General features: G+C 49.3%; 1 protein-coding gene across 4 annotated transcripts in view; it reads left to right on the forward strand.

Moving 5' to 3' along the window:
- The window catches only part of DYM (dymeclin), a 162,945-nt gene extending 150,244 nt beyond the window's left edge, over positions 1 to 12,701 (forward strand). For 3 of the 4 annotated variants that reach the window (XM_021379772.1, XM_021379773.1, XM_021379774.1), the window contains exon 17: positions 11,510 to 12,701. In XM_021379772.1, coding sequence (XP_021235447.1) covers positions 11,510 to 11,659 — 150 coding nt within the window. In that variant the 3' untranslated portion in view covers positions 11,660 to 12,701. The remainder of the gene's footprint in view (positions 1 to 11,509) is intronic. The other variant, XM_021379775.1, reaches the window with a different exon arrangement.

A 13,830-nucleotide genomic window follows, 5' to 3' on the forward strand; every position in this document is an offset into this window, starting at 1 on the left:
ACAACAACAAAATAGGGGAAAGAGCTGTGCGACAAGAACCTTGGGGAAGAAGAGTGCTAACTGAAGCGTAGGATTTCTTACTGTGCATTTGCTGATGTTATACATAGCATCCTTTCTAAATGTGAATCTTTAAAAAGTAATATGCAATTCTTCGGGCATCCTGCAGGGAGCAGGAAGATATTTCTGTATGCTGACTTGGGGGAAGTGCGTTGCAATGGTTTTCTCCTTCCTTGAACCAGAAGCTGCGTAGGCAGCTCTGAATTTCATCTGTAAAAGATGCTCCAAGCAGTTCTTAGGAGTGGTTGCAGTGATGAGCAGGACTCAGCCCTGCTAGGAGTATTTTTGGGTAGGAGATAGAAAAGAGAGGTAAATGGTGGCATTTTCCTATCACCAAGGTGACGGATATTGTCCTTCCTGCTGCCCTCCTGATGGCGCAGTCCTTGCAAAGGCATTGCTATGCTGAGAAATGTGGGACTGATGTTGGATGCTCTGCACACTTTGGGGAGGAGAAGGGTCAGGAGATGACAAACAAACCCCATCACTAAGAGGAGTGTGAATGACCAAAGAGAGAAATATTTCTCTATGCACAGCTGAAATCCCATCCAAGCCTTTTGTTGCATCCAGTAGAACTGGAAGTGATGGGAGCAACAGAATCTGATTGTTTTCAGTGAGAGTTCTTGAGCTGCACTGCCTGCATCTCATCTGCTGTGCAGTGCATCTACTCTGGCATTGATTTACCTGTGCAGTTTGGAAATAAACATTCCATAAGTTTGGTTTTTTTCAGTGGTATATGTGGAAATAAGGTTGTTCTTCTCCTTTGCAGGGAGGATGAGCTCAGGTAGGGACAGACTGTAAAATACAAAGCAGCCAACTTGTGTCTATCTGTGGTTGGCCACCAGCTGCGTTGCAGTGGGTGGTTGGCTGAGCCATTGGTTTTTAGACATGGCAACAAGAATTAGAAGTATGAAATGTAAGGCAGAAAGCACTGAGGAGATGAGAGGCTGGGCAAGCAGTTTCTCAAGTTTCTCTCCTCTGACAGAAAGCCACCCTGTGTATTCTATTTTTTATTACATTTTTCACCATGTCTCAGTCTGCTCAGCACGTGTTGTGCAGCCCTCCTTCCTCAGTTGCACGTGTTGCTGGGATAATAAAAAGTCCACTGCCAAATGCACTGCGTGTGCACGATGCCTTGTTCCCAAATATATTGCAATTTCGGTCAAAGCAAACAGAAATGACACTGAAATGCTCCAACATTTTTTTTCTCCATGTTTGGGAGCTATTTCCAACACGTGTTCGTTTCCTGCTGAAGAGCCACAGCACCAGCCAGGGAGAGAGAACGGGGAAAAAATGTAAACAGCAGGAATATTACAGATATCTTCTAATTAAATGCATAAATTGGAGAAATGTCGTGAGTGTTTACAGCAGCTACACCGAGAAGTGAGAATGGGGAAGAAATGTATTTGTCAGCTGATGGCTGCCTCAACTGCATCCCATATGGAGCTGAATTTGGTCACAACCTTTGGTACAAGTTGCAATGCTTCTGTGCAGGGGATTTCTCACGTCTATATTAAGGTTGGATATTAGGAACAATTTCTTCTCTGGAAGAGCGGTGATGCAGTGTCACAGGCTGCCCAGGGACGTGGTGGAGTCCCCCATCCATGGGGATGTTCAAGAACCATGGAGATGTGGCACTTGGGGACATGGTCAGTGGGCATGGTGGGGTGGGCTGGGGTTGGGGATCTTGGAGGTCTTCTCAACCTTCATGATTCTGTGGTTCTATTTAGGGACATGGTGGGCATGAGTTGGGGTTGGCCTTGGGGATCTTGGAGGTCTTTCCCAACCTTTATGATTCTGTGATCCATGTCACTACTGAAGGCTCTCCCGTTGGAAATAGCATGGTTTGGGGCAGCACGACTTTCCTGTAGCTGTATGGTTGTTGTAGTGCAGTGTGAGATGGTTGCACTGAATCTTGAATCCACATGAATTTAGGCCGTGTTTATGATTTTTGAGTACACAAAGGAGGGCTGATCTTGACCACGTTCTCTTTCTGACTCATTACCCTGACGAACCCACTGTTCCTCTTCTTTACGTGGGCAGATGGTGATAGGACAAAGGGGAATGGCTTTAAACTTAAAGAGGGGAGATTTAGGTTAGATGTGAGGGGAAAATTCTTTACTCAGAGAGCAGTGGGGCCCAGGCACTGCTGCCCAGAGCTGTGTGGGTGCCCCAGAGCCATGGATGGGGCCCTGGGCAAGCAGTGGCAGGAGCAACCAACCTGTGGCTCAAAGGCAGCCAGCTCCGCAGTGGGATGAGAGAATTTCCCAGCAGTGTCAGTGCACACTGTGCATGTGCCATATCCCAGTGACCCCAGCAAGGATTGGGTTCTGCTGACTGGAACTCAGAGGCTTTGTCTCAGTTTCCCGAAGTGAGGAACAAGAGCAGAATTACATTGGGATTCCTCTTTCCCATCGGGTTTTGCCAGGCTCTGGAAGAATTACAGAGGCTGATTGCTGTCACTGGGGTACACAGCTTGGACCTGAATGCACAGAGAGGAGAGGGCCAGATACAGTGGGTAAGAAGGGGACACAGTAGCATTGACAAACACACGTAAAAAGGAGTTGGAGAGGCTCTAGAACTGTTTTCTTCGTGTCCTAAGAACAGTCTTTAGCTGAATGGGAGTGCTTAGCTCAGTTCAGATCATCGAAGGCAGAGAGATATTGAAATACTATATCTAAAGCATAGTAAAACAGTGAAAAACAAGCAATATTCGTGCATTATTAAAGGAGTGGGAGAGCACTTGAGCCCTTTTTCAGATTTAGGTGATTGTTTGCATTAAAAAGAAAGGGTTCACTATAGGAAAGTACTACTTTCTTATAGGGAAGGTGTCATCTTCATAGGAAAGTGCTACATCCTAGAGGACGTACAATCCTATGGGATGACACTAAGCATGCTGATCCCTTTTGGCACACACTCAGCTCCTGACCCACTTTACTGGGCCATCCAGACGACATGTGGTTGCCCAGCTGCAAGACCCAGGAGATGCCCTCCACGTGGAGGAACCCGAACCCTTGCTCATTAGTCATCATTCTCTTCTCCTCCTACAAACTGCTCGCTTCTGCCATTGATAAGGGCTCATTTCCAATAGCTGACCGCAGTGTGCTGTCACAGCCTGAAAATGCCTTTAGGAGGAAGCATACACTGAGGTTGACCTAACAGCTGGTGGCAGCGAGTCTGCCCCTGGTCTGGAGTAATTGACATTTTGAAATATTTACAGCTCTGCCTCTCTCTGATTGAAATGCCCCAAAGCAAAAGGAGCCCTCCCTCCGAGCCTCTCCCCTACCAGCCCTCACAGTGTGCGCTGGGGAAAGGATGTTTGGTTGGGAGGGACTGAGGAGGACGTCAGCTCTGTGGTTGCTATTATGTAAAAACAAAACCTCATAAAACGAGCCCTCTGCACCAGCAGACCTATCATAAATGTCAACATCAACAGGCAAATGCATCAAACAGGGGCGGGAGGGGGGCTGGGGGCTGTGTGTCCCTGCCCAGTGCACGAAGCCAAAGCTGAGTGCAGTGATAACAGAGGAACTTGGTCCCAGTTGTCCAAAATGACGTTCTTGGCTTGGTGGCTTATTTTGGAAGATGCTGCAGCGTTGCACTGATTTCCCATGAAAGCGTAGCTGGGAGCTCATCACTGGGAAAATATGCAAAGTGAATCACTGCGCTCTCCTGCTGCCACCTCTTGTGTTGGGAGAGGATGTTTTGTGAAGCCGAGGGGGAAAACAAACACATGGGGCATCGGAGGAGCTCTGAATTTTGGATTGAGGGAGACTCACGGCTGAGAATAGTGTTGTGACCTCTTGGCCTTCTGCCTTTGTGCATGAACTGGGCAATCCCAAGGCTACAGTAGGGCAGTGAGAAGCTCCTATAGGTCACTTCCAAAAGGAAAATCCTTCAGCTGTGAAAGTAGTGCATTTTTGCTGTCAGCATGCTTCAGTCCTATCTGGGAGCCTGGCAAGCAGCAGGACAGAGATCAGTGCTGGAGACTGCATGAGTGGTTGCTGGTTCTTCACAAGGAGAAATGTTCTGCTCTCTTCCCAGGGTTGGGGAGGAAAAACCCTACTGATTCCTGTGGAAAAGCGAGCAAATGGGAACGTTTACATGTTGGAAAGCTGGGTGAGAATATGTGCGTTGCCCAGACAGGGCACCTTGGTCAGGTCCCTTGTGCAGCATGCAGATTGCTGGTGCCTTGCTGAAACACAGAAATGTGGGTCATGTTCTTGAAGCTTAATCATTTCCTCCTTTGCTGGAGATGTACCCAACACTGTGATAATTTCTTTGCACGAGAACTGGGTTTTTCATAGACTCACAGAATCATTCAGGATGGAAAAGGCCTCCAAGATCACCCAGTCCAACCCCAGCCCATCCCCACCATGCCCACTGACTGTGTCCCCAAGTGCCACATCCATCCTTTAATTGGAAGTGTGTAGTTGACTCCAGGGTTTGTGTGCAGAAGATCCATCATGTCCTTCAGTATACAGCTACATGTATCAGTATATATCCATTATTCAGCAGGATTATTTTCTCCAAACTTTCCATTGTTCCTATGCTTCACAGACCGTTTCAGAACTTTAACAGTGAAGGAAAAACTCACCTGCAAACTTCAGTACATTATACCAATTAGGCTAAAAGCATGTGATTCGCTTTACAGAATATAATTAGGAGATGGTTTTCTCTGACATGACAACGGGAATATTGGTTGGCAGTTCTGGTATTATTTTTGGTTTAGAAAAGGTTTGATCATGGGAATAGAGATCTCTAGTTTTTCAGTAGAGATCAAAACAGACTTTGTAACCCAGATACGTGAGTTGTTATTCTCTGCTGGCTTTACCCAGCAGGCTTCTCTTGGTAGCTAGAAGACCTCCGGGAGGAGACTTGGCCTTTTTCAGCTCCACAGACTCTGCCCTCAGAGGGTGCTCAGGCCAATGGGGTGAGCTTCACCAACAGCAAGTGCCGGGTCCTGCACTTCGGTCACAACAACCCCAGGCCTGGCTACAGGCTTGGGGCAGAGCAGCTGGAAGGCTGTGCAAAGGAGAAGGACCAGAAATTGTGCAGCCAGGAGGGCAGGGAGGTGATCGTCCCCTGTACTCAGCTCTGGTGAGGCCACACTGTGCTCAGTCTTGGGCCCCTCACTGCATGAAAGACACTGAGGCCCTGGAGCATATCCAGAGAGGGGCAGCAAAGGTGGTGAAGGGTCTGGAGCACTGTCCTATGGGGAGCAGCTGAGGGTATTTCTGATACAAGCCAGGATGCCATTGGCCTTCTTGGCCACCTGAGCACACTGCTAGCTCATGTTCAGCTGAGCATCGACCAACACCCCCAGGCCTTTCTCCACTGTGCTGCCTTCCAGCTGCTCTGCCCCAAGCCTGTAGTGATGCCTGGGGTTGCTGTGACCAAAGTGCAGAACCCTACCAAGCGCCAGCTTGGTCTTGGTGAAGCTCATCCCATTGGCCTCAGCCCATCCATCAGCCTGTCAGCATCCCCCTGTAGGCCTTCCTACCCCCAGGCAGAACAACACTTCCTCCCGGCTTGGTGTCATGTGCAAACCTACTGAGGGTGCACTCGTTGCCCTCAGACTGAGCATTCGTTTTCATGCTGCTGTAGTTTTAGAAACTCCCTGGGAAAAATGTCATTTTTCACTTCAGCTCATGAGATTTTCTAAACTGTGGATATTTAGCCCGTGCGTAGCTTTCTTGAGCCTCTTTTGCCGTCTTGAGTTTTCTGTTTCTTTCTCAGCACCTCCTGACATGCTCTGAGCCATTGCTTTCCTCTCTAAGTTCACACCTATTCCTTCCCCGGCTCTGCTGAACAAGATGTGTGGCTCTTGCTCAGTCTGGCACGTTTCCTGTTTGCTTCCTTTGTCTCCCCACTGCAACCTTCTGCAGGGCTGTCTGTGTCTCAGCCCCGAGATAGAGGCAAAGATATCAGGCAGGTATGCAGATATTTCACCAACTCCACATTGATTTTCTTTCTTACGTCAAAGAGAAGCAGTGTAATGCAAAGAAAAACAGGGGGAAAAAAAGATGAATACGTGTCCCTGCAACAGTTAAATAACGACAAAAATCCATTCTATCTCTTTCTTTTGGTAATTTATGGAGATTGCTGTTAAGGTCCAGTTCTTCTGAGTCTGCAGGCAGTGCTGCTGTATTCGGCTGAAGCCATCATTTCTTAGCACATCCTTAGGCTACCAAGCAGGGCTCCTGCTAGGATTGTCAAACATGCACAAATCCATTTTCAGAAAGACTTTGAAGCTTTGGATTCATTGAAAATGAATGCAAATTTGACTCTCAAATGTGCAAGGCTCCTTTGGAAACGGTGCTTTTCTTCTAAACCATTGTCATGCTTCTGAAAACACCAGCTCACAAATGAGTCTTGGTAAGCAAGCAGGTGAGGAAAAGAGGATTCTCCAGTTTTGTGTTCCTACAGCTCTCGGATTTCTTGCTTTTCCACCCCATTGCATTGCTCAGCTCTGTGCCTCATCCAGCACAATAGCTACGTCATGGAACAAGCAGAGACAGATTTTCCCCCTCTTCGAGCAGCTCCATCTGCTGATGGTACCCGACCAGAGGTCACCCCCTGGCCCGGCCCTGGGATGGTTCGTTGGTGAAGGGGATTATTTTGTATTAATGCACGACTCCCGAGTGCCGCAGAGCTGCCTGGAGCCGTGCCAGCTGCTGGCTGGCTGGCTGGCCCTGACGCTATCTTCCTTATCGTTAACTGCGAAAAGAAAAAAAAAAAAAAATAATAACAACAATAATTAAAAAAAAAAAAAAAGGCGTCGAGCTGTTGCGGTGGCGGAGTCGCTGCAGTTTCAGCTCTGCATCTGCTGTTTGGACTTCCTGTGGTTTTCCATCGAATCGCACGGCTGACGGCGCGGGCCGTCTGCTGCGCTCTCGGGCCGTCTCGTTTGTCCCCACCACAAAATCCGACTTCTGCTTTGTCTGGCGGCAGCCAGCGCGATAGGGCACTGCGGTGGGAGGGCCGACCAGGGTGAGAAGTGCCGTCTGTGTGTAAAGGACACGGATCCCGCTGGGACGTTGCCTCCGGCTCTGACGTGTAGTGCCTCAGGTTGATGGGGTTCAAAGTGGCTCCCCTCCGGTAACGGCTGGGTAGAAATGCAGGCAGAGTTTTGCTGGGCCCGCTGGGGTCCAGGCGGTGAGCTCAGAAACGAACAGCAAGGCAGGAGGGCGGCAAAGAACACGTGCATCTTTCGGCGCCGTGGCTGGTGCCCAGCTGGGCAGTGCGGCCATGCTTTACCCATGCACAGACGTCTCCCTTGCTATTAGGTCCGCCATATAAGATACCGTAGCGTGGTTCTTCTTTTCAGAACGTGCTGCAAATCAGGTTCCTCTGGGTGTCACCAGGTAAGGAGCAGACATCCTTCCAGAATTAAATGGCGGAGTCGTTAAGGTTGGAGAAGATCCCCAAGCGCAGCCCCGCCCCCACCATGCCCACTGCCCACGTCCCCACGTGCCACATCTCCGTGGTTCTTGATCACCTCCAGGGACAGGGACCCCAGCACCACCCTGGGCATGCCATGCTGGTGCCCGACCGCTCTTTCTGAGAAGTCCTTTTTTCCTCTTATCCCACCCGATTAAGCTGGACACAATACCAGCAAAGCAGCTTTGACCTGCCACTTGGAGAGTTTTGTTAGTAGTGATCCTTGGTGATGAAACGGTCCCTAGGAGTGCTCTGAGCCTCCCATGGCCCTGCTGCCTTACAGCTCTCCTAAAGCATTCGTTTAGTGTCACCCCATGGATGTCTGCAGCGTGTGGCAAAGGCTCTTTCATTTGGAAGCAGTTCATGCAGGAGGGAAATGCTCAGAGCTGTGTTTAAGCCCTCCTCGAACCGTGAGAAATCTCAAAGCTTTCTGCTGTTGGCTGAACTTTTTACATGGTATCTAGTTGCTGTTAGAAGGTATTTTAAAGTCAGAAACGTTTTGAGGTGACGCTGAGCATTAACAAATTCTCTTGTCGGTGAGCACCCTGCGGTGATGGCTGGCTCGATGTCCAGGTGATGAGTGGTGTCCCCAGGGGTCTGCTGGGGGCCGGTGCTCTTCAGTGCTTTTCTCAATGACCCAGGTGGTGGGATCGAGTGCACCGAGCGCAGTGGTGCAGGTGACACAACAGGGATGTCATCCATTTCTGAAAGTGGACAAAGAGCCACCGCGCAGCCAGGGACCATCGCACTCTTTGAGGAAGCTGGGCTTAGCTTCCAGCCATGAGGTCAAGTTCTCCAGGTCTTGAGCTCTCCTGGGCCCACTGTTCAGGTGGCATTGAGAAGCTGATCATTCCTGCCATGACTTCTTTTTATAAAGACGTACTTGAAATTGTGTATCTGTAATGGGAATGTGCATAGTCAATGGCAGGAAATATCTCCTTTAAAATCTCACTATCCTGGTCTGCGTTCTCCTTGCCCTCGTCTCTGTTCTCATTGTCCTTGTCTAGGCTCCCATTATCCTTGCCTCCATTCCCAAGATAAAACTGCTCAAGGCATATGGTGAGTGTGGGAGGGCCCATGCTGATTGCAGAGGTACAGCCTTTAATCTGAAACTGATCATTAAATTGCTCCGGTACGAGCACAGTAGATGGCAACATTGATCAAGCTGAAGGAAGACTTAATAATACAATCAGCGGGTGACTGTTCTTGCTTGAAAATAGGAGTGCTCTCTGATTTGTTTTATGTGGAGAGCCCACGTTGTAGTGAGAGCTGAGCGTTTCTGGTGCAGCTGTGGGAATTTTTCATACAGCAATTTAACTTTGTGTTTTAAAGCTAAAGACATGAGTTAAGCTGCGTGAGTCCAGAACGGACCCAGGTTGGTGTCCCGGGTTATCTGCAAAAAGACTCGTAGCTGTAATCTGCGGCCCTGAAGGTGAAAAAAAAGTTCTGTGTCTTTAATTCAGGTCACGTTAGCATCTTTAATCACTTTTTCCCCTCCCTCCCAGGAGGGCTGCTGCACGCAGCAGTGCTGGCATGCAGCCATCGCTGGGGTGAGGAGTGACAGCGATGCAAGGGCTCTGCTCTGCTGGGAAATGTTGCAGTGGTTGCACCACGAGGTTTCACCATTCGTTTTGCTGAGGCAACGCTGAGCTGAGCGTGTTCCTGTCTGCACTGACCACAAGCCAGGAAGCATCAGGGGGGAAGTGGGGAAGGTTACACTGAGGATAAGCGGAGCAGAGTATCGTTTAAAAAACAAATATACATGAGAGTTGGATTGAGGCTTAACCTGCCCAAAGAATCATAGAACCATTAAGGTTGGGAAAGACCTCTAAGATCTCCAAGTCTGACCGTAACTCATCCCCAGGTGCACAGATCGTGGCATCCTGAGAGGGGTGGGATGGTGGAAGTGGGTGGCGAGCTGAGGACTGGGAGCTAATTAGGGGTGGCATGGGGAATGGCAATGTAAGGAGGATCTCACGAGGCTGATGAGGAAGAAAAAGTAAATGTGAACAAGTGCAAAATGGAGATATCTAAAGAGAGGTTGTGAAGGTAGAGGAATGGGGCTGGGGAATGGGGAAGACCAAGAGATGGGAAATGAGAGCTAGGGGTGAGTGTGGGAGCAGGAACACCTGAAAGTGAGGGAGCACGGTGATGTGGGGTTTAGAAAGCTGGGCAAACCCAACCTGCAGACAGAGGAGGTAGAAATGGTGTACAGAAGGGCTGTGGGAGAGCTGCTCTACTACAGACTTCATGTCTGGCACAGGAAATGACACCTACTGATGTGTCTTTGAGGTCTGAACTCATCAGGAGCTGGATGCAGCAGTGTTGCTGACAACTTTGTCCTTGAACAGCCTCGGTTCCTTCAACAGAGGGAGGAGTGCTGGAAACAAAGAGTGCTTCCTTCCTCCTTCCCTGTTAGGACGAGCTCCTGCCGTGCTCTGAAGGCCTCACCAGGGGTGACGTCCACCCAGTGTCCAGAACCAAGCCCTCCCATTGGCATGCAGCACTCTGCAAAATGATGCTGATGTCCTTAGCAAGATGATGGGTGGCATGTTGTCACCCAACCTTTGGTTGAATGGAGCCAGGGGTGGACTCGATGATGGGTCCCTTCCAGCTCAGGGTATGCTGTGATCCTATGAAGAAGCTGCCGGTGGAACTGCCTTCCCCATATGGCGGAATTGAGGGGGTTGGAAGGAACCCCTGGAGACTATTGGGTCCAACCAAGTGCAGCTCAATGCAGGTGGCAGCTTCGGTGTCACTGTGCTTGGGATTTGCACCAAACTGCCATAATAACAGCAGCCACACAGAGAGAGTGGAGAAGTTTCCATGTTTTTGAGACTCCCAAGAGCACAAAGTTAGATAAATAAACCTGAAAGCCAAGTGGCCAAGGAATGCCCCTTCGAAGGAGCTGTTCCAGCCAGAAAGGTCTCATCCTCCAGCATAAGGCAGCAGTGCACGAGCTGCTCAGAAAGCTGATAGGGCATCCCTCCATTATTCATGGGCAGAGGCTTCTTGGCCATTGCTGTGCTTGTTCTGATCGTGTCACACCGTGGAGTTCTAGTCTTTTAGTCTTAGCCACAGCCTAATAAATAATGAAACAGGTCATGTTTTATCTTACCCCCACGAGCATTGCAATGTGGCTCTATCTGAGGCTCTGCCAAGCTCTTGATGTGGGCAACGTTCAGAAGTAAGGTAGATGACTGAGCAGTGCAATGCTAAAATAGGCCCAGCGATCTCAGGTTGCATATTAGGAGGAATTCCTTCTGTGGAAGGCTGGTCAGGCACTGGCACAGGCTGCCCAGGGAGGTGGTGGGGTCCCCCTCCCTGAACGTGTTCAAGAACTGTGGGGATGTGGCACTTGGGGACATGGTCCGTGGGCATGGTGGGGTGGGTTGGGGTTGGGCTTGGGGGTCTTGGTGGTCTTCTCCAACCTTCATGATTCTGTGATTCTCCCCCAAAACACGCACAGGGCTTTGAAAGGAACCACATCCGTGTGTGGAGGCCTTTGGGAGGGAAGAAATAAGAGAAAATGGGGAAGCTGGGGCTGCAGCATCGCTCTCCAGTTGGGACAAACTGACACATGTGATGTGTGATAATTCTGGAAGCTCTTTGCTTCAAGCTTTTGTGGAAAGGATATTGCTTGTGTTGTCAGGAAGGAGAGGTGTCCAGAAGGACGGACAATAAGCTGTGTGCACAGGTCCTGTGGGATGAACTGGTGCGTGCTACACTCCAGTTGAGGAGCATTCAATGACATTTTTGCGTAGGACTCTTGTCACCTAGAGGATGCAACCAGTTTTGTTAGCAGAGACCAACTGTGAGCGTCAGGAAAAGGGCTGAGCACAGTGTGCCCGTGTAGCATTCAGTTCCAAGAAGAAATTAACAACAACCTCTCTACGCCCCGTGGTCAGTATTTTCCATTGGCTCTGATGGTTCGGTTCCTTCCGTTCTTTTTCACTTTCCTCTGTGTGTGTTGGGCTGCATGGCTGCAAACAGCCTTCCCTTTCTCTTGCAGAAGTTCCCCGAGCTGAAGTTCAAGTACGTGGAGGAGGAGCAGCCCGAGGAGTTCTTCATCCCCTACGTCTGGTCCCTGGTGTACAACGCGGCCGAAGCGCTCTACTGGAACCCGCGCGACATCCAGCTCTTCACCATGGACTCCGGCTGAAAGAGGTCAGACCGAAACTGAAACCCAAACTGCACCGCGTGAATCCATGACCCCTTCCAGTGCTCACCCTCTGACCCGCCGCTCGCTGCCCATCTCCAGCCCAGCGGCCGCGTTTCAGACTGTCACACACCGACACCTGGGGCGAGGAACACGGATGCAGCCTTGTATTTATCGTCCTATAACCAGAGCTTGTCTGATGAACACGAGGCCTTACACGTGGGGTATGATGTTACTACCAACACCACTGATTGTTCTTTTAAATGAGGAAAGAGACGGAGAACTTGGATTTGGGCAGCGTTTGGATTTTCATTTCTTTGGGTCGGGCTTTGGTCCATTGGGTTCTGCCGTGGGTCACTCGTTGCCCAGCCCCACACTCTCACTCCCAGCCCTTTGTTTTGGTGGCACTGGCACGGCTGCCGTCCTTCTGCTGGTGCCATCCAAGCAGCATGTTAATCCAGCTAGCTCCTGGGCAGACTCAAAGCACTTGATGTAGATGTCAAAATGTTTGCGGGAGGGTTTTCTGTAGCGAGTCTTGGTGTTTGGCTGGCACACAGAGGGGCTAGGCACACCAGCTTGCACAGACAGAGCTGTTTTACCATGCTTCTGTGCAAAGGTTGTTGCTGGAAACTGAAAGTGTGGGGGAAAAAGAATCTCCAAAGAAAATAGTTGCAAGATTGTAAAATAGAGCAGTGTCCTTTAAAAATGCGTTGACGGTGACAGTGTGGTGTGGGGATCCCTGGCCAAGTTCTGTGTTGAAATCCCTTGTTGGCTGTTAAAGGTTTATGGCAGAAGTATAAATTGATCTGAATGTAGAATGCTTCCTTCTGTTGTGTTCAAGTGCTCTTTCCCGATGTCCCTGGCTCTGCAGCTGGATGAGAGACATGGGTTGACCTGGTCTCCAGGGAACCTCCCATTTCATACAGTGGGGATATATATGGGGAGGTCCCTGGCAGCTCCTGCTCCAGCATGTTCTGCACGAGGGGATGCATTGATTTCCAGGCAGTCCTGAGTGGCTCTAAATAAAAAATTCCTTGCACCTTTTTTATTTGTCACTGGTTTTTTTTTTTCGTTTTTTTCTGAAGGAGATGCTAGAGTTGGTCTTTCCATTCATCTGTTCAAGGTGGAAGTCGGTTTGGGTCCTACACAAATGAAGTGCTGGCTTAAAAAAATGATTAAAAGCATTCCATGTTTATTTAAATAGAACGACAGAGAGACATGCACAACACAAGAGCATGTGGGAATTCAACGTAACAGGAGCATCGGAGGTGGAGCAATGGTAAGGCTGGACATGGTCTTTTTTCTTAGGAAAACGGGAAATGAATGAACATGAGAATATGGGAAATGAAATGGGAAAATATGGGAAATTATCTGTGCTGCACACGTTGATGCTACGTTTCAAGTTTGGTTTGGTTCGGTTGTTTTACCTTTGAACAAAAGTCAAAGGGGAACGACTCTTCTTGGTTATTCTAGCAGTTTGTGATTTTGCCTTTTTTTGAAGTCTGAGAGCATCTGTGGGCCAGCAGAGCTGTGCAGCTACAGCTTCAAACTGTGCGTGTCCAGGCTGTTGGGGTGGTCTTCATCCAACCTGGGGTGAACCCCCTCCAGTTCCAGCAGCATCTGGAGCAAGTTGGTGCTTGGTGCCAAGCTGCAGAAAACCTGATTTTCTTTGAAAGGGCTTTCTATGAAGAAAAGAATAGGTCCAGCCAGCTACTGATCAATGGAGGAGCGGCATAAATTATTTCTTGCTGCCTTCTTGTTGTGATGTCACTGAACCGACGGACAACAGGTTTGTTCTGATCATGTCATTTCCTTGCACGGTTAATGGATGTGCACTGCTCCCAGACCTGGTTGCTCTGGAAGAGATGGAGATTTGCTCCCAAGGCAGGGCAGGAGACAGACCCAGATTTGTGCTGAAATCCACGAAGCCCAATGGTTCCTCCAAGGGCTGAGTGTTACCTGGGGCTGGCAGTGTCCCCTCACCCTTGAATACTCTTATTTTCTTTCAGATCTGTAAAGCATCGCCATGGGGATCCCTCTCATTACTTTCTGTGAAGGATTTGTTATGCATAATAAAAGAAAGAAAAAATAAAGCATTGAATGCAGCCTGGAATTGTGCTTGTTTTACCCAACTGCTGCTGCGCAGTGATGTGCACCAGCCAATCCCATTGTGC

This window comes from Numida meleagris, chromosome Z (genome assembly GCF_002078875.1).
Source record: "Numida meleagris isolate 19003 breed g44 Domestic line chromosome Z, NumMel1.0, whole genome shotgun sequence".
Lineage (NCBI taxonomy): Eukaryota > Metazoa > Chordata > Aves > Galliformes > Numididae > Numida > Numida meleagris.